This window comes from Acomys russatus, chromosome 5 (assembly GCF_903995435.1).
Source record: "Acomys russatus chromosome 5, mAcoRus1.1, whole genome shotgun sequence".
Classification (NCBI taxonomy): domain Eukaryota; kingdom Metazoa; phylum Chordata; class Mammalia; order Rodentia; family Muridae; genus Acomys; species Acomys russatus.
In genome coordinates this window covers 6,842,975-6,861,916 of record NC_067141.1, presented here as the reverse complement: position 1 = coordinate 6,861,916, position 18,942 = coordinate 6,842,975, and the positions used below count along the sequence as shown (strand labels likewise).

Below are 18,942 nucleotides of genomic sequence, written 5' to 3'. Positions count from 1 at the left end.
AGGGCCACCATAATGGGGGAGGGTTTCCCAAGCAAGAAGCAAGACTGAACCGCCTACCACTTCCTGTTGGCAGGCAGCCTGGTTTGGGTGCCACCCTGTGATGCTACACCCAGCACAGCGCCCAGCTCACAGTGCTTTAGAACTCTCATTTCTCAACATAAGCAGAGACAAACGCACAGAGCCATACACACATGCAGCGGCACCAGCCTGGCAACATTTTCCTTGCTACGTCCTCACAAGAACCCCAAGGAGAGGGCAAGGAGCTGCCTGTGCTTTACAACAGCAGCTTACCTCACATGTCCGTGAACACGTTAATGATTTCACTAAATGTACAGAATGGGGCAGCCACTGTCACGATTGAGTGATGTTTTCTGTTCAGCTAATAACAGAGGCTCAAGAGTGTGAGGACTGGTCTGTGGCTATGGCAGACAGCCAGCTGCCAGCAAACAGTCTCCTCTTCTACAGTACAAAGTCACACCCGTCAGCTTCCTTCATGTGGCCATGTGGCTGGCTTCCCCCACTGGGACGAGAACACAAGTGACATGTGTTACTGCCAGCTCAGGACTTTTTCCAGTTGCAGAGACCTTCTGGATACGGGCTTGAGCAAAGGACCCCCACGCCCTCAAATGTGGTAGAGCTACAGTGGAGATGCAGCTCAGGTCTCCCAGGAAGGGGTGAAGATTACCCACCCTGTATTGTTTTGTGTGTTTTTACTGTGTTCCACCCCCGAGGCATGGCTTGCCACAACAGCTACTGCTATTCTCATTAAGTGCTATGCAACCAGCAGACATGACAATGTTTTGCACCTGCCTGGAACATGGCCAGACTCCTCAGAATGGTGACAGAGACCAAGGACAAAAATGCAATCACAGGAGTGAGTGGAGGGTGACCCATCTGCAGAGAAGAGGGCTTGCCCTATCCTGTCTGGTGGGAGAATGGGGCCAATGTATTTATCAAGCGTTCATTCCATTCTGAGTGCTCTATGCACCGTGGGCTAGATTTCAGTCAAGTAACCTTCACAGCAAGTGATGTGTACTTAATAAAAATAGCCCCTCTAAGCCCCACAGTGAAATCTAAATGCCATGTGTGTGCCCCCCAAATCGCCCACGCTGGGTTCAAACTCTTGTTCCTTCTGCCTCAGCTTTCTGGGTATGAGAATTACGGGCCTGTGCCACCACACTTAGTTCTAACTGCCATTTTAAGAGTATTAAGTGAGACCTGGCCAGACATCTGGGAACACGCCTTTAAGCCCAGCACTTGGGAGACAGAGGTAGGTGGATCTCTATAAGCTACACAGAATCAGTCTCAAGTTACTTAGTTGAGGAGAGACCTAGGCAGGGTAGATGGCTCAATGGGTAGAGGTGCTTACAGAGAAAGTCTGGTTTGATGCCCAGAAAACACTTTAAGGTAGAGAGAGAATTGACTTTATTCACAAAGTTGTCCTCTGACTGCCACATGCACACTACAGCACGTGTACACCCGCACATAAATGTGTGTCATATACACACGTACCACATACATGCCAATACTAATAAGTATGATTTAAAAAAAGACAGACCTTGAAGACTAGAGGGCCGGGTTCCTTTCAAGGGCTCATCCCGGGCTTTCCCTGTTTCTCTTCCACCTTATACCATGGGATGGATGCCTCTAAAACTGAGAATAACATCTCCACTCATTATAAACCACTCAGTCCGGTCCTCTGTGGCAGCAGCACCAAGCATGCCAGCTTTGAGTCCATGTGTGCCCCCAGCAGCTTGGTTTGCTTGGTGCATGTGGCAGAGCTGGATTCAGATCTGGGGCTCCTGTCCTACGGGGCTTCTCAAGGCAGACACAGCACAGAAAAGCGCATCCTCCATCCTGGGGGTGCAGCAGAGACTAGAGTCTATGGGGGAGGGTGTGAGAAGTGAGGCAGGGCCTAAGGATGCTGGCCAGGCTTTTCTTTTGTTTTCTTACCCTGAGTCCTGGAACTTGCTATGTAGACCAGGCTGGCCTAGAATCTGGGGTCCTCTTGCCTCTGATTTATAGGAGCTGGAATTACAGGAGTAAGCCTCAATGCCTGGCACCAGCTGAGCCTTTCTGATCCTCACACAAGAGTCCCAAGACCTACATTGTGTCCCAAGCAAGGGCAAACACCACAGGGAGCACCCTACTTCTCTGGATGTGGCTACCCAATGCCCCTGTGTGGTAGAATTTCAGGACTGAGTAGAGGGTAGCCCAGTGACCTCATCCCCCTCCACCAGTCAAACGCAAGGGAGCTGCAACTGTATTCTCCTGGCTTCCGTGACGGAGCCAGCTCTCCACACGTCAGTCTTTTCTCTTCATGATGCCTCCCTCAGACCTTCCTGAGACTCAAGTCAGATGAACTCCTTTTCTGTATCTTGCACCTGTTTCAGTTAACACATGTAAGACAATGGGCCTGTGGCATTTTCATACGTGTGTCATTGTACTTTGCCCCACACTCCACCCCAGTCAGACTGAAAGTCAGGTCTGACTCAATTCTTGCCTTGTTCATACAACTGCAATGAAGTTTTATTTGTTTGACTGTTTTTTTGAGACAGGGTCTTGCCAGGGTGGCACTGAATCCACCATCTTTCCACCTCCACTTCCCAGGCGTGCACTACATCTGGCCTTGTGCTAGGGTCACAGGGGTGCACCACATTCGGCCTTGCTGTGCTGCTGTCTTAGCCTGAGTTTCCCTTTCTTTGGGTAGCAGCCGTGCCCTCTGCCCATGCACTTCATGAGAGTGCTCTCCACACTGTGATTAGGGACCCAGGCCTGCCTGACCCATGGGTCCATCATTCCATTGGCCTCAAGATGGACCTGTGCCCAGAGGTGACTCACCGTAGGCAAGCCCTGGGACTTCTCCTGGAGTTGTGGACGATCAGCACCCTCCACTCTGGGTGTGAGACTGAGCCACAACTGTTAGGACACAGAGCTACAGCTGTTAGGAGCTGGCTGGCCACACCAAGGAGGAAACCTGCCTGACAGGGAAGCAGCAAAGCTGTGCTGACAAGGTGTGCCTAAGGCCAGTTCTACTCCTGGACACTTACTTCAGGAATCAATGGATTTCTGTTCCAGCTTTATTAAGCCAGTTGATTGGGTTTATATAACTCTCAAGCTAGACTCCAGACAAATGTACCTAAAACACAGGGAGGAAGCCACAAGCTCCTTGAAAGCCAGCCCCTGCCTTAATCATCTTACTATTCCCAGCACTGAGCCAGGGGGTGACAAATGCCGGTGAATAATTCCTTACGTGTTTGGAAAGTTGTGACTTTTTATATCTTGGCTTTCCTGAATGTGACCCTGCAGGCACACAGTTATTTTTCCAGCATCACATGAAAGAGACTGCTGGCCCTATTCTACAGATGGGCAGACTGATGGCCAGGGGGGCACAGGTCAGGGGCAGGCTGAGCCAGGAGCCACCAGGATGTCTTTGGGAGTGAAATTCTGTCACCTTCTAACAGCCTCAAGCTCAGGAGGCATGAGGAGAGCAGCTACGAGGAGCCTTGGTGACTGTGGATAGACAGGCTGGAGGTACCAACAGGAAGTGAAGTAGTCGAATCCTTAGACTGTATCATAGCATGGGGAATAGCACTGACCCCGATTTACAAATGAAGAAACTGAGGCACTGGTGGTGTCTTTTTTTTCTGTGTTTGAGAGGAGAGCTCAGGAAAGTGTTGTACCTCCAGCCCTTTTTTTATTTTAAAACACGAGTCTTGCTACATAGGCCAGGCTGTCCTCGAGTGTTTGACCCTCCTGCCTCAGCCTCCCAAGGGTGGGATGCTAAGCATCGGCCAGGTCCAGCTTGGTCACAGCATTATAGCAAAACCCTCCATCCGGGAAGCAGCAGTGTCCGGCGCCATCATCCTGCGACCCCAGCTTGCCCACCACCTTACTATCTCTAAAGTGAAGTGGTAAAAATTATTATTTATTTTTGCCACTTAATCTCTGTGGCAACACCTTTACAGAGCAGGACGCAGAGGCTCAGAGCAGTCAGTCTGTTCACAGTCACACAGCCCATCAGCCACGGGGCCAGGACTGAATCCTTTCTCCTTGGGCTCCACATCCTCTTCTTTACTCTTAAGTCTTCAACTCCGGACCCCGGGTCTCCCTCCAGACCACATTCAGCACCACCTGCCTGGACAGCACCGCCTGAAACTAGCTCACTACCTACTAGGGGAAGGGTAGGGGAGCCACCAGCCAGGGATGGGGACACTACAGAGCCATTCTCCAGTGCCCACAGCCAAAGATCTCATAGTGGACACCCAAGATGTGCCCAGCTTTCTACCATTGCTATAGAGAGTCCATGGCCTTGCTCAGAAGTAGGTGACACTCAGTGGATGCAAGCGTGTCTGTATACAGCCTCTAGAAACGCGCTTGTGAGTTAAAGGGTGGGTGGGTTTGGATTTTTTTTTTTTTTTTTTTTTTTTTATTGGCAGAGTCCCAGACCGAGCTGCCATTCTTCTGGACACCCTGCCAAGTAAGAAGTCTGCTTCTGGAAGAACACAGCAGCGGTCACCAGTTACCCTGCCCCCTGGGCTCCAGGTCACCTGATACAGCCAGACAGTCAGTATACTGCCCTGACAAGGGGAAAACAAGAATGGGTTTCCCATTTGTGTGCACTTACATTAAAAAACTCCAGAAGCCACACATTAGTGATGGTGCTTGACCTTGACCCAAACTGGCTCCCAACTTCCAATCCTTCTGTCTCACCCTTCACAGGAGTCAGGACTGCAGGTATGTGCCACGGGGCCAGGCTACAGTCTATTCTAGAAACAGCATCCACGGAGTGTCACTCCCATCCCCACTCTCTCCACTGGCCTTGTCCCCTGTGACTTGCTTCTGTGCCCCACCCCCACCCCAGTTTCTCTGCTGTTCCCAGGCAGTCATATCCCAGCCTGGGGCTGTTCCTTCTGCCTGGACAGCTCTCCCTTCTATGCCTCCATGGCTCTTGCCTTGGTGTTCTGCTTGGGTGACACCTTCTGAACCAGGGCCACATCCCGCCCCTCCTTCCCCCGCACCTCGCGCTATTTCTCCCCAGCAGAATGTAGCACCTCTGAATGCGTTACATAATACTGACTATGCTGACATCTATTAACTGTGTCTTTCTCCCACTCGAACTGAAGCGCCCAGAGGGCAGGGGTTTTACCGCCTGGTCTTGTTCACTGTGGAGTCCCCAGTGCTGACATGGCACCTGGCACAAAGCAAGTGCTTAGTAAACATCTGTTGAATGGGCAACTGAGTCTCTTGGGGAGGTGAGGACTGGGCCAAGAGAAAAGGAAGGATGAAGCTTTACTAGGCACAACCCTACATGGTCTGGGGAGCAGAAGGAACAGCTGAATGAGGGACGCTAGGTGGCAGGTGTGTGCAGAGGATGGGCGGGAAGAGGGCAAGAAAATGAGAAACCCGCCCTGACAGCGTCAGGACCCCATCCCGAGGGATGCCACGCCTTACGGGCTATGCCCGGCAAGGTCCCCTCTGTGCCAGGACAGACATCCTAGTCTGCTGACCACTGCTCCTGAAATGGTCTCCCTGAAGGCTGACCCTATGCCCTCCACACTGGCTTACCCAGGACCACAATCTGCCTGCACTTGGGACTCTCCTGCTCACTGCCAGGGCATCATCAAAGCAATATGCCTGTTTCACACCCAACACTTGGGGGGTCAGGAGCCGCCAGGAAACCAGGGGATCCTCGACAAGTCCTCTCCTTTGTTTTATCTTCTGAGTCAAAGTCTTGCTGCTAAATAGCCCAAGCTGACCTCAAACTCAAAAGCTTCTGGTCTCTTCCTGAGTGCTGTGTGTATGGCCACCATGCCTGGATTGCCCCAGTCCTTGACAGTCATGTATAAACCATAAAGTACTGTATTCTGGTCCAAAAACAGAAGGAAGAAGAGGGTATTCAATGCCTCCTGGCACTGTCCTTTCTCAGCAATGTGACCTTGGGTAGGTTGTACCCCTGCTGATGCCTCAGTGTGCTCGTCGGTAGGACAGGGCTAAGGGTGCCCACCAAACACAGTGGGCTACCATGACAACTAAGGCATTTCTTGCATGCCTGGGGTGAAGTAAATACTTGGTAAGAATTGGCCAGATGGAGGGACCCGAGGCCAGTTATCCTGCAGACTGTGTGGGCAAATTTGCCCTTCTATTCCACACACAGAGGCCATCTTTCTGCTGCTAAATCTTACTCCTGAACCAGTTGCATCTGGAAAAGTCTGTGGTCATCGGACTCACCTTCCCTATTCACCAGATCTGAAAGTAGAGACTTATGAGACATAACCTTCCTTACTGTCCTTACTACCAGGGCTGACTGGAGATCGCTGTGCTGTGAGGCTCCAGGGCTGACATAGTGATTCTGTCTGGCAGGCCACCCCAACCCTAGACAAAGCGTTGGTAGCTATTTAAGTTGGTGGCTCTTTTTTTTTTTTTTTTCCTTCCCCTAGACAAGATTTCTCTGTAGAGCCTTGGCTGTCCTGGACTCACTTTGTAGACCAGGCTGGCCTCGAATTTACAGAGATCCACCTGCCTCTGCTTCCCGAGTACTGGGATTAAAGGCGTGCGCCACCACCGCCCGGCCTAAGCTGGTGACTCTTAAGGCCCCCCCAAAATTAATCGCCTGGAAGATGCAGGCAGTCTAGCACTCAGGGCTTGGTACAGAGTGGGGGCACAGACGTCATCTGCCATTGGCGGATTGGCCAGTGGCCTTAGCTAGGCTGGCCTCAATGAACAAATGGCAACTGCTAGAGAAAGAGAGAGCTCAGTGAGCAGAGGCTCTCTGGAGAACTGAGCCCCAGCCCCAGGTCCCCTCTGAGCTACAGAGGGACAAACAAGTCTGTAGCCAGCATAGCAGCCTACACCAAGGCTCAGGTGTTCACTACCGTTCCTAGCCATAGGTCCTGTGCAAGCTGTTTGTCCTCTGAGGCTCAATTTCTTCCAGTTAAATAGGCGTAAGAGCTAAAGATGTGGCTCAGCAGCAGAGCACCTGTCTAGCATGCCTTGGGCTCCAACAAGAGGAAAATGGGTATAGATTGGTTCAGGTTCAAGTAGTATTTATAAGAGCCACCACGTACAAGCCACTTAAAACAGCTTTAGATACACGGACTCATTTAAACCTCAAATGCCCTTGGGAGAAGCTATTTATGTCCTATAGCCAAGGAAACTGAGGCTCAAAGAAAAAGATTAAATGGTTAGGTCTCAGGTCACACAGCTAGTCATGGCTTAGAGATGACCTGTGTGATCCTAAAACACTTCATAAAGACATGTTGTGCACCCACTATGTGTTGGGCACTGCCCCCCGGATCTGAGAATACCTGCAAACCGTGCGGCCCAGGCTTGAGCGCTTACACTGTGCACTAACAGTGAAACAGACACGTGTCAGGCAAGGTGCCATCCCAGGGGAACTGCCAGGGAGCAATGGGGAGCAAGCTGCCAAGTATGGCAGGACAGACCTCAGGGAGAAACCAAAGCCCGGACACACACACACTGTGCTGGGACAGCAGAGGGCACAGGGCAGAGGCCCAAAGTGGGACTACGCAGGCGCTGAGGGCAAAGAGGCGAGCAGGTAGGGGTGGGGGAGGCAAAGGTTGGGTTGGGCTGACTGGGGAAGGGTGGTCAATGTCGTGGAGGAACTAAAAGACATGACAGGAAGTGGGGTTTCCTCTCCGTAGCCTAGAAGTCCTCAAAGAGGCTAGGCCTTGTTCCCTGAGGGGCAAGGCACAGCATCTGTCCCTGACCAGGGTCTTGCCTTGAGACTCTACAGAGCTCTGGGACAAACTGGTGACCAGTGAAATCCCAGAGAACATCAGATCCCAGCCTGTGCCGTGTGTATGAGATAAAAGCGACCAGAATCCTTCCTGAAGCCTGACCCCCAGGGTGGAGAGAGTGTTGGAGAAGCCCTTCACCTCAGAGCCCATTTTTCCCCCCTTTTTTCAGACAGGGTCTTACTATGTAGTTTTGACTGGCCCCGCGTTCACTATCAGACCAGGCTAGCCTCAAACGTAAGAGATCTGCCTGACTCTGTCTCCTTAGTACAGGATCAAAAGTGTGCATCACTATTCCAGGCCAGAAGTCCACTTCATCTCTACGAGTGGAGCTCCCATCCCTTTCTGCTCAGGGCTTTTGAGGACTGATACTAAAGGCAAGCCTTCGGGGTACCACAGTTGCTATTCATAGCATTTTATAGATATCTATTCACTCAGCCCTCCCAATAGCCCCATAAGATAAGCGCTAGGATTTTTTTTTTTTTCTTGCAGAAGAGAGATCTGAGGCACAGAGAGGTTAGGGACCTTGCTCTAGGCCACACAACTGTGCCCAGTGGGTAGAGCTGTGCTCCGTCTTTGGGGATCATCCTTTCTGGTTTGACAAGTGGAATGAGGCGAATCTATGATATTCTGGCCCAGCCCTGCCCAGTCTCCCACCCAGAAGCCCAGAAGCGTCTGGTAGATTTCTGGAACCCTCTTGTGACCGTTCAAGCTGCAGAGAAGGAGTGCGAGGCTGTGGGAAGTCACAGCAGGTCCCCTGACTGGGATCAGCTCATCTGCATATGGCAATAGAGGATGGGAGAAGACCCCGCTGAATCAGCCTGCCTCACCCCCACCTGCTGCACCGTGGCGGGCACTGGGCACTCCTTCTGCAGAAGGCAAACACAGGCCCCGAGGACTAACTAGTGCAAGGGCAGGTTAGTTGCTGGATAGGCAGCTGGTGCCAGGGCAACACCAACACTTGGTGAACACGGAACCGGGCGCAATGTGGTGTTGGCCTCGAGGTAAAACAGAATCTTGTCCAGAGCCTGGCACTGCGGAGACAGTAAAAAGCTGCTTCACTGGCACCTTCCAAGCCGGACATGGAAGGTACGGCTTCCTGGGTGGGGGAGGGGCCATGAGAGGCAGGGGTATATGGCAAAAAGAAGGAAGGTGGGGGGGGTGGGGGGGCCAGGAAAGGGGACTTTGACCTTTTCGGGCCTGGAGGCTCCACCTCATGGGGCAGAAAGCCTTTGGCTAGCTGTCACTAAGACCCTCTCTTGGAGAGAAGCAGGGGACAACAGGAGTCTTCTTTCCTCGGACCCAGAGCCCCAGCCCACTGTTCTCTAGGGCAGCTCCCAAAGGAAGCTCAGCCAGCCCCCTGCAGTGCCCCTTTAAGAAGACCTAACAGTCTCTGGCCCCATTCTATGTGGCAGACCCTGTCCTAAGCTCCTTACTGGCTTTAGTTCACTCTACACAGTATTATCCCTATTTTATAACTAAATAAACTGAGGCCCAAAGGAGGAAGTGCATCCCAAACCGAGGGGAAGTCCAGAGTCGGTGCTCTCCACATGGTACTCTGCCATCTCTTTAGACCCTAGGCTACAGCTGACCTTTGTCCTGGGAGAGGCCACACCTTCCAAAGCCAAGGCCAGTGGCTGGGGCCTAGTGCTGGCTCCGGCTTTGGCCCCGTTACTTGGCAATGGCTATCTGTGTCACAGGGAGGACTAGGCTACTTTGCCTTGTTTGCTGCTTTGGAGATGGAAGCCTTGCATACAGTGGGCATGCGCACATTCCTCTGCCCAGCGTTCAACCTGGGCCACGTGTTCAAAGCACAGAACTCAATCTTGGCGAGCCTTCTGTGGGGCCAGTCTGAAGACCTGGCTCTCCTCAGTACTGACCCTAACAGCCCCTGACGGTCACTCTGTTCATCCTAATCCAGCCTTGGGGGTGGTAGGGAGCACGTGTTTGTGGGCCACGAACGGTGGCTGAGCAATCTGCCTCCCAGCTTCCAACCCACCCCGCAAACCTGGAGGTCAGGCTCTAAGTCCGCATCAAAAAACGAACAGGTCAGGAGTTCCTGGGGCAGCTGAGGGCATGTGCCCTCTCCAAAGAAGCTGGCCATTAAAAGGATCCCCAAATCATCAGCATCTGCATGTGAAATTCCCCTGTCCCCCAAATTTGAGCACCAATAACAAATGCAGACACATGAAGCATACTGATCAGCGAAATGGGGCTCCAAGCTGTATTTTCCAAATGCTAAGACCCCTGTAGGTCCAACAGTGCTGGCGCGGCCAGAACAAGACAGCCCCAGACTCCTGAGGCTGTGAGTGGTCTCACAGCACAAGGAGACATATGCCACTGTCTCTAAGCTGCCCAGCTACCAACCACCCAGACTGGGCTCTCTACTATGTGCCCATCGAAGCCAGAATCAAAAGGGTGGTAGAGGTAGAAACAGCTGCCAAGCCATCCTAGAGTGGGGCTCTGGGTCAGGGGAATTTTATATGACAGAGGACTAGAGACGTGAAGATGAGCCAGGTGTAGTGGGGGTGCCCAGGGCGTAAACTAGGGCAGGCTGCAGAGAGCTGGGCTGCCAAGCTACTTTATTAGGACTACTCAATGGGGAGCCACGGCAGGTTAGCAAGAAAATAAAGGCTTCCTACTGGTCCCCTTCTGGCCCCTTAATGGCTCTCTCTGGCTCTAGTCCTTTGGACCTCTGCTTTCCAGCCTCTGCTTCCACTGCCTCGCCTGTGGGGTGTGTGACAAAGCCCTGCGCTCAAACCCACTGCACAGACATAAACTTCCAAGATGGCTTGGACACACCTAAAGGCTTCTGACCGCCTGACGTCAATCTGTATCCACCATGCTGGCTGCAGAGTGTGTGGTTCACTGTGGCTCTCTCTGGGAAAAGCCACACGGGCTTGATCAAGGTCACCCAGTCTTCAGGGCGACTAGCTTCCGCACATCCTCTTCTGGGGGTGACTGCCTTGACTGTCCTTGAGTTTGCAGGATCTGCGGGAGTGCTGACCCAGGCTACATCCTCACGCATGGGGCAAAGCCAGCAGCAGGGTGGAGTGGAGGCAGTGGTCGATGGGAAGGCATCAGTTGAGTCCAAAATGGGGGGGGGGGGGGAATCAGGTGTCTCACAGATGCGGGGGGAGGGGGGCCCAAGGTCCTGACAGCATGGTCTGGACAACACAGAACAGCCCACGGGTCATCAGGGAAAGATGGGTGAGAGGCTTAGACTCCAAGGTTGAAACTTCAGACAAGGTAGAGGTTTCCAATGAATGAATAAAAAAACTGAACAAAGGAACTTCTAGAGGTCTCTGTGCCCCGGGTCCTGCCTTCACCAGCCTGCCTACTCACCCAGTACCTGACTCTGCACCAGTGCCTGTCTGTGGAAGGCTTCTCAGGGTACAACACCAGCAGGGTCTTCCAGCATCCCCTGGGTCCTGGGGCTCAGGACTTTGTTGAGGGCCTCTTGATTGTAGATGCTTTGGAAAACTTAAGCAAGAACCCGGGCCTCACCCCTTCATTGTGGAGGACACAGTGTCCCAGCCCCGGACTTAGCCCTAGGTATTCCCAGGGTCAGGAAAAAGGGAAGGGACTCGGGGTTGCTGTCCTTGGGACTTAGAGGGACAGAAAGGTGCTCTGACCCGAAATGGCTTCTTCACCAGGGGTACCTCCCTTCCCCAAAAATTAGCTGCTCACTTTAAGAGGGCTTACCCTCTCCCTGTTCTGCAAGGAACACAAAGAGCCCCACTGAGACCTGAGTTGGGGTACAGGAGGAGTGAGAGAAAAGAAGAGATTTCCACGCGTTCTCTCAAACACGCCCCTTCTCTGCCCTCTCAGACAAAGGCACACACCCAGCTGTCACCCAAAGCTGCAGAATGCCGGCACCTCTCACCTGCAGGTGCCCCACATTTTCTTTCCTGGGGGTGGGGGGCTCACCAAGAACTATGCTTGACCTTTGGGGGAGGGATATCTATATAACTCTTTATTTCTTCAAGGACCTTAGGTCTACCGCCCCAGGCTTGCTTTATGAGGGAGAATCTCCACGCTCTTCCCCCCTCTCCAGGGCATCACAACTACTCTTCGCCGGGGGTCCGGAGCTGTGCCCAAATCTCAGGGTTGAGGTGGAGGGTGGGGGAAGGGAGGGGAGGAGGGGGCGGCTCCTCCAAGCGAGACACAAAGAGATGTCCTTCAGCTTCTGGCTCCATGGCGACGCTGAGGAGGGGGAACGCGCGCTCCGTACTTCCTTCCCCACCTGCAGAGCTCTGGGGACCTCGGTGCCACTCACCTGCCGCCCCTCACCTGGGTCCCACTTACCTGGGCTGGGGCCGCGGGGACGCCGCGGCAGGGGGCCTGGGCGCCGTGTCGGTCTTCGTCAGCCCGGCCCGAGAGGGGCTCAGGGCACCACCACCACCATGAGCCGGGGACGCGGAGGGCGTCGCAAGGGGCTCGGTCGCCCGGGTCCCGGGGTTTTGGGATGCCCGCGGCTTCCCGCAAGCAAGGAGATCTCGCTGTTCTACGTTTGAGGTTCCTGTGTGCCGGTGCAGCGGGGAGGGCTAAACCGCCCCGAGGCTTGATCTCTCTGTCTTGAGGTGTGCGTTTGTAGCAAGCAGATCTTGGGGGGGCCCGGGTTGGAGCGGTCGTTGCGCGCTGGGTCCCGGCAGCCGCCTACGGGGTTTTGGGGGTCACTGCTCAGCCGCTGGGGGGCTCGGGCGCCGCCGCTGCAAGCAGCCCGGCCCTACGGGCTCTTGCCCCGGCCTGGCGCGGGCAAAGGCTGCGGCTCCGACTTCGGCTCCCGCTCCGCCCGGCGCTCGGGCTCCAGCACCGGCGCCCGCCCGGGCTGCGCTCCATCGCGGCCTCGCGGCTCCGCCTCCCGCCGGCGCGTACCTGCCCGCCCGCTGCTCCGCCCTCCACCTCGCGCGCCGCCGCACGCGTCTTTGTCCGCTGCACCGGGTGCGCGCCGCGCGCACGCGCACTCCCACTGCGCCCTCCCTCCGGGAGCCGGGAACCTGGACCTCCCCCCCCACCCGCCTCGCCGCGGGAGCCGCGCGACGCCCCGCCCGCTTTCCGGCCACGCCGGGTCCTAGCGCCCGCCCTTCACCGCATCAAGCTTCCTTTCTAGGTCAGAGCCCACGAGGGGGCTAGAACGAGGTTAGAGAGGGCTCGGGGGAGTCGCAGAGGGTCATCTGGTCCAGCTGCTTAGTTCCCGAGGGGCCAGACTGTCCCAGACTATTTCAGTCTATGCTTGTGGGGCGGAGCCTGGCTCTGTTTCAAAGAAGGAAACTAAATCCGAGCCCTCCTATTTCGAATGCCCACATTCATTCAACTACCGGTCCGTCTGTTCACCCGCCTGTCTGCCCATTCATTCTTCCATCTATCCATCCGATTTCCACGAGACCTCAGGCCGAGCCTGCGAGCTCTACTGTAGGGAGGCGGTGAAGATTTACGAACTAGTTGGGAAAAGGTGTATAGGCAGAACGGGAGAAAGGGGGCGCCTGGCTGACGAAGGAGCTGTGCAAAGCCACCCGGGTGCGAAGAGCTTTGTTCACTAACCGGAAATTGGTAGCCTGGATGCAGGTGGGGCGGACAAGCGGAGATGGCGACTGAGTGGAAACAACGCGTCCTTGCGGAGGCCCGATCTCTCTTCTGTGCCTCATCCCTGGAGCACACGGTTTTCTTCATGGAAAAAAAAGCCTCCAACACACCCGGAATCTACCCCTCCTTTTAATCTCTGATCAGATCCGCTTCCCAAGCGGACTGCTTCTAGAACTTTTAGAGCCCGGTATTGCAAGCTTAAGTAACCTTAGGTGGAGCTGGAAGATGGCTTATTAAGTGCTTGCAAGCGTGAGGACTTGAGTCCAGTCCTCTCGCACCCACATAAAAAGCCAGTGACACCTGTAATTCCAGGACTAAGCAGAGAGGCAGGATCCATGGAGCCAGCCTAGTCTGATCAGTGAACTCCAAATTCAGTGAGAGACCTAATCTCAAAAAAGAAGAAAGAGGGCAGGGGGTGGGATGGGTGGGGGGAGATGGGGAAATGAGAGAAATGATCCTCAGGACTCACAGCATTGCTGGGCAGGTACAGCAGCCCCAGCACTTGGGAGGCACACAGGCTGTAGCAAAATCCGTGAGCTCTGGGTTCAAGTAAGAGACCATATGCTAATATACAAAGTGGAGGACAACTAAGAGAAATGCTGCACGCAGCCTCTTTCTCCGGAGGCACGCACGTGCGTGTGTACCCACATACATGCAAACATACGCATATGCGCACACACCACACATACATACACCGACAAAACATAGAGAGAGAGGAGCTGGGGAGGGATTGAAGAACGCACCTGATAATGTCAACTTCCCGCCAAGCTCGGGTATGTGCCTGCCGGCGCACACACACATACTCCACACGCACCTACTGCACACATCTCTCTCTCTCTCTCTCTCTCACACACACACACACACACGCACACGCATGCTGACAGGAACTAGAGATGGATTTAGTTCTGGTATGTGGAAGGCCCTGGACAGGATCCCCAGAACTGGAAGAAGGGGGGAGGGGGGAAGCCGATGCACAGACTTTTGCTTGGGAACATGCACTATTGTGCTACTTTACCTAAATTCAGTTTTCTGGAAACCCAAGTCCTTTGAGCCCACCAGCTCTGTTGAATGCAATGTTGACTGGGTTATATCTCTAACGAACTTGCCAAGCACTCCTTGTGCCCTCCAGGGTAAATAAAGCCTACCCGCCTTACCACAGCAGTGGTTTGAATGAAAACGGGCCCCAAAGGCTCACAGGAAGTGGTACTATTAGGAGGCGTGGCCTTGTTAGAGTAGGCGTGGCTTCGCTGGAGAAAGTAAGTCAAGAGGGATGGATGGGCTTTGAGGTTTCAAACGCTCAAGCCCGGCCCAGCGTCACTCTCTCTTCCTGCTGCTTGCTGGTCCAGATGTAGAACTCTCAGCCCCCTCTCCCGCAGCACAAGTCTGCCGCCATGCTTCCTGCCTTGATGATGATAATGGGCTAAACCTCTGAACTGTAAGCCAGCCCCAATTCAATATTCCCTTTATAGCCGGGTGTGGTAGTGCCCACCTTTAATTCCAGCACTCAGGAGGCAGAGGCCAGCGGATCTCTGTGAGTTTGAGGCCAGCTTGGTCTACAAAGTGAGTCCAGGACAGCCAGTCCTGTTACGTGAAGAAACCCTGTCTTGAAAAAAACCAAAAATGTTTGTTTGTTTTCCTAAGAGCATGCAGCTCTTGGTGTCTCTTTGCAGCAATGGAAACCCTAATAAGACAACCTGTGTTCAAGGTTGTCAGCATCCAGTGCCTGCTTACCCTGTCACTCCTGGGAACCTCTCTTCTCCGTTCAGCCTTAGCATCAGCAAGTTCTGGAATATCCACTTTCTTGCTTTTCCACATTTGTGCATTTGGTCCCTTTTATCTAATGACACTGCTCCGCTTGCCTCCTGTTTTCCACACAAGCTACCCTCCAAAACAATTCTTTGGCTGCCTGACCTCTTCCACAGTGTCATACCCACGGCAGGGCTTTCAAGTTGACCCTGCATTCCTACTACTTGCCAAGTGAGCTATTAGGGCTCCAAACAAGCAAAGTGAGAATTTCTGTGTGGGTGACAGGGTGTAAGAGTCGGGGACTGGGAGAGAAAGGGCGTCCTCCTGTGTCTGGTAAATGAGTCCACAGACAAGAGCTCAGAGAGTATTTCCTCATTCAGGGAAACCGGCTTTGACATGTTCTTGGCTGTGGTTGTTGTTATAGCTTGGCTCTTAAGTGTTCCCCCAAAGGCTTATGTCACAACCTTGGCCCCTGGGCTGCAGAGATGGCTCAGTGGTTAAGAGCATTGGCTGCCCTTCCAGCGCAGTTTCAATCCTCGGCACCAGAGAGCAGGTTACAACTATCTGTAACTTCAGTCCCCAGGGACCTGATGCCCTCTTTTGGCCTCCCAGAGTGCCATGCACACAAGCAACGCACAGACAAGCATGCAGGCAATACATTCATACAGAAAAATTAAACAATTAAAAGTATCTTTTAAGACAGAAAGGAAAGCTTGGCCCTAAAGCTTTGTGCTATTGAATGGTAGGGCCTCAAAGGGAATTGTGGGACTTTTTTTTCCCCTTGTCTTGTTCCTGGCTGTGTTGTAAATAGGCTTCCTTTGCCACCCCATCACACCATTCTACGCTACCTTGCCACTGGCCCCAAATCAACAGGGTCAAACAAATGTTTAAAGCCTCCAACAGTTTGGGCCAAAACAAACCTTTCTTTTTTATAATTCTATGACCACAGTCGTTTTGTTATAGCAACAGACATCTGACTAACAGTTGTCCAGAGTTACCCAGCTCAAGCCTTCCTCCTGAAAAACTTCCTTGATTCCTCAGCTGGGGCTTTGGTTGCCCACAATGCAGTTAGAAAAGGCTTGCCAAAATGCCTTGTGGGGAAATCCCTTCCCAGTTATTCTCTCAGAAATGTAGAGTTGGAAGTCCTGCTTTCCAAGGCAAACGACCCTTGCAAGACATACATACTGTCCTTAAACACAAGCTAGGAAACTGTGGGCTCACAGTCTCCTGAAAAAAAAAAAAAAAAAAAAAAAAAAAAAAAAAGCAGAATCTAGGTATCTGTTGATTAGGAAAGCCAAGCAGCTGGGCAGTGGTGGTAACGTATGCTTTTAATCCCACCACTCGGGAGGCAGAGGCAGGGGACTCTCTGAGTTTGAGGGCAGCCTAGTTTACAGAGCAAGTTCAAGGGACAGCCAGAGCCACACAGAGGAACCCTGTCTTGAAAAACAAAAACAAACAAAAAAGAAAGAAAGAAAGAAAGAAAGCCACGCACATGTAGTTGTTAGGACTAGGGCATGGGTCTTGCCACTGTGTCACCCATCACACCCAGCCCAAGCCTTAGTGGTCAGGGCTTCATTTAGAACCTGTGGGGGGGGGGGGAGGGATGAGTGTTTGCTGTGACTCCCCAGCTGCCTGCAGCAAGGTTGAAGGAACATAGCTTGTTTCTCTCACCTTCCTCTCCACAGTTTCCACATAGGAGGAGGCTCTTGGGATCCATGGAACTGTGCAGTGAGAGTGGTGAGAGGTGGCCTGCACTTCTGCCACTGAGACGGTGTCATTGGCACTGGAATCAACCACTATCAGTAGCAGCAGCAGCTGGGACACCAACCTACAGTTCACAAAGGAGTCTCCCATTCGTTTCCTGGACACAAGTCTCCTTTAAGAGCAGCATTCTATCCAGGGCTGCCCATTGCTCGTTGGCTTTATTAGAAGCATTCTAGGCTCTTGTTACCCGGTTGTCACCCTCCTGAGCCTGTCCTTCAGTTGTTAGGTCTCTTGCAATCTGACACTTCTGCAAGCCTCCTCTAGTTCCCTCCCGGAGCACTTTCTGCAGTAAATTGCTTGTGTACCTGACCCCACCTTGGCCTGTGTCTCAGAGGCGGAACTAGCTCAGTCTATGTGGCCAGAGGAACCAGGCAGCTGACTAAAATGCTACAATCCTCTGTCCTTGATGCCTGGAAATGCGCCAATCAAAGCTGCAATTTGAACAGTAAAACACAAAGACAGGACTTAGCCATGGTTTCCACAGCCACACAGAATGCTGGAAAACAGAGAACTCGCCTCTGTCCAGACACACTGCTCTTGTCGGTAACGAGTCAGTTTTGTTTTGTTTGAAACGCTGCCTCGCCACGTAGCTCAGGCTGACCTTAAACCCACCTTCTTCCTGCTTCTACCTCCCGGGTGCTGGGATTACAGGGCACAGCACCCCACCAGCCATGTCCCGGGCAACTAGGGACTGCTCCTTGCACAAGAAAACACTGGAGGCCAGGAAACCCAGGGTCTTCTGATCACTAAGCTCCCTCCCTCCCTGTAACTAACAAGTTTCTACTTCTTGGGGTGTGCATTGAGGGGGTGGGGGGTTAAGATTTGGGGAGGAATCACCCAAGTCTGTGCTCTAGGAACCTGTACACCACAAAATTCAACCCAGAATCTGGGTAATGGTACTAGATAAAGAAAGTGACCTCGGAAGAGCTTGTGTTTGGTATATTGGTCATCTCCATGCTATTGAGGGGGGTGGGAGGGGGGTTGTCAGGGCATCTCAGGCTCCTTCATTTGTTCTTGTCCTTGGCCTTATACAGAAGCAATCCTGAGTTTTTGGCCCATGTGACTGTGGTACTGTTGTACAGGAAGAACCCCTTCCCCTGAATGGCCACCTTATGACCAGAACACTGATGCTGGCGACCAGCTCACGTAGCTTAATGGATCAGGGATGCTGCTGGTAATACTGGTGACTGAATAGTTCAGGGAACAGATCAGGTTTAAGATGACAGATATGCTGTCATTTGGGTGCACAGCTTTGGAAAGTACAGGCAACTGGAGCAGAAACGGCCAGGGCCCCTGAGGACAGAGCCAATCAGCTGCGCTAAGTCTCAGCAGAACTCAGGCAGGTCCAGAGAGAACAGGGCAGCCAGAGTGCAGTTGCTGGGGGCAGTGAGTGGGTCTCTGAAATCTCTGTTTGGAATGCATCCCACGGGAGCAGCAGAATGTTCCAGCAGTGTTCTTGTGCTCTCTGGCCCATGTGAAAATACAACTGCGACCGTGGGTGGCCAGCGGGAAGCCACTGATGCTGACAAGTGCTGTGTGATGGCAGTTGGAGCAAAGGCCTGCTTCTCTGTGGTTCTGCAGGCCTGCTGTGCTTTGAGGCAGGAACTCTGCTCCTTGCTACTGAGCCAGCCAAAGGCAGATGAACGGCTGTAATGTCAGAGGCGTGGCTGCTTACGGAATAAATTCAAGATCTGGGATTGGGAGGGAGGGGTCCGACCGCGAGTCACCTTGATTATGGTTCTTAGTAAAAATAAGGGATGCAGAGATGATAAACTGTTAGCATTGGCTTCAGTGGTATTTTCCACTCACCCCCAACTACACATTTTTCAAAGCAATTGAAAACTAGTCTGTGAAAGTTTTGATAACTGTGATTCCCCCCACCCCACTTAAAACAGAGTCTCAAACTGGGCATGGTGGCACATGCCAATAATCCCAGTACTCCAGAGGCAGAGGCAGCCAGCCGGGTCATCTCGAGTTCAAGGCCAGCCTGGTCTACAAAGTGCAGGACCATCAAGGCTACACAGAGAATCCCTGTGGGGGGACGGGAAAGGACAGCAGAGTCTCACTGTATATACCAGGCTAAACGAGA

The 18,942-nt window shown here is 53.0% G+C and overlaps 1 protein-coding gene across 4 annotated transcripts in view; it reads right to left on the bottom strand.

Annotated features, from left to right (window-relative positions):
* The window catches only part of Sbk1 (SH3 domain binding kinase 1), a 44,191-nt gene that overhangs the window by 6,904 nt on the left and 18,345 nt on the right, over positions 1-18,942 (bottom strand). For 2 of the 4 annotated variants that reach the window (XM_051145206.1, XM_051145205.1), the window contains exon 1: positions 16,761-16,862. The exons of 1 other annotated variant lie outside the window; for it this stretch is intronic. In XM_051145206.1, coding sequence (XP_051001163.1) covers positions 16,761-16,783 — 23 coding nt within the window. In that variant the 5' untranslated portion in view covers positions 16,784-16,862. Of the gene's footprint in view, positions 1-12,065; positions 12,262-16,760; positions 16,863-18,942 lie in introns of those variants that run through there. One more of the 4 variants, XM_051145208.1, reaches the window with a different exon arrangement.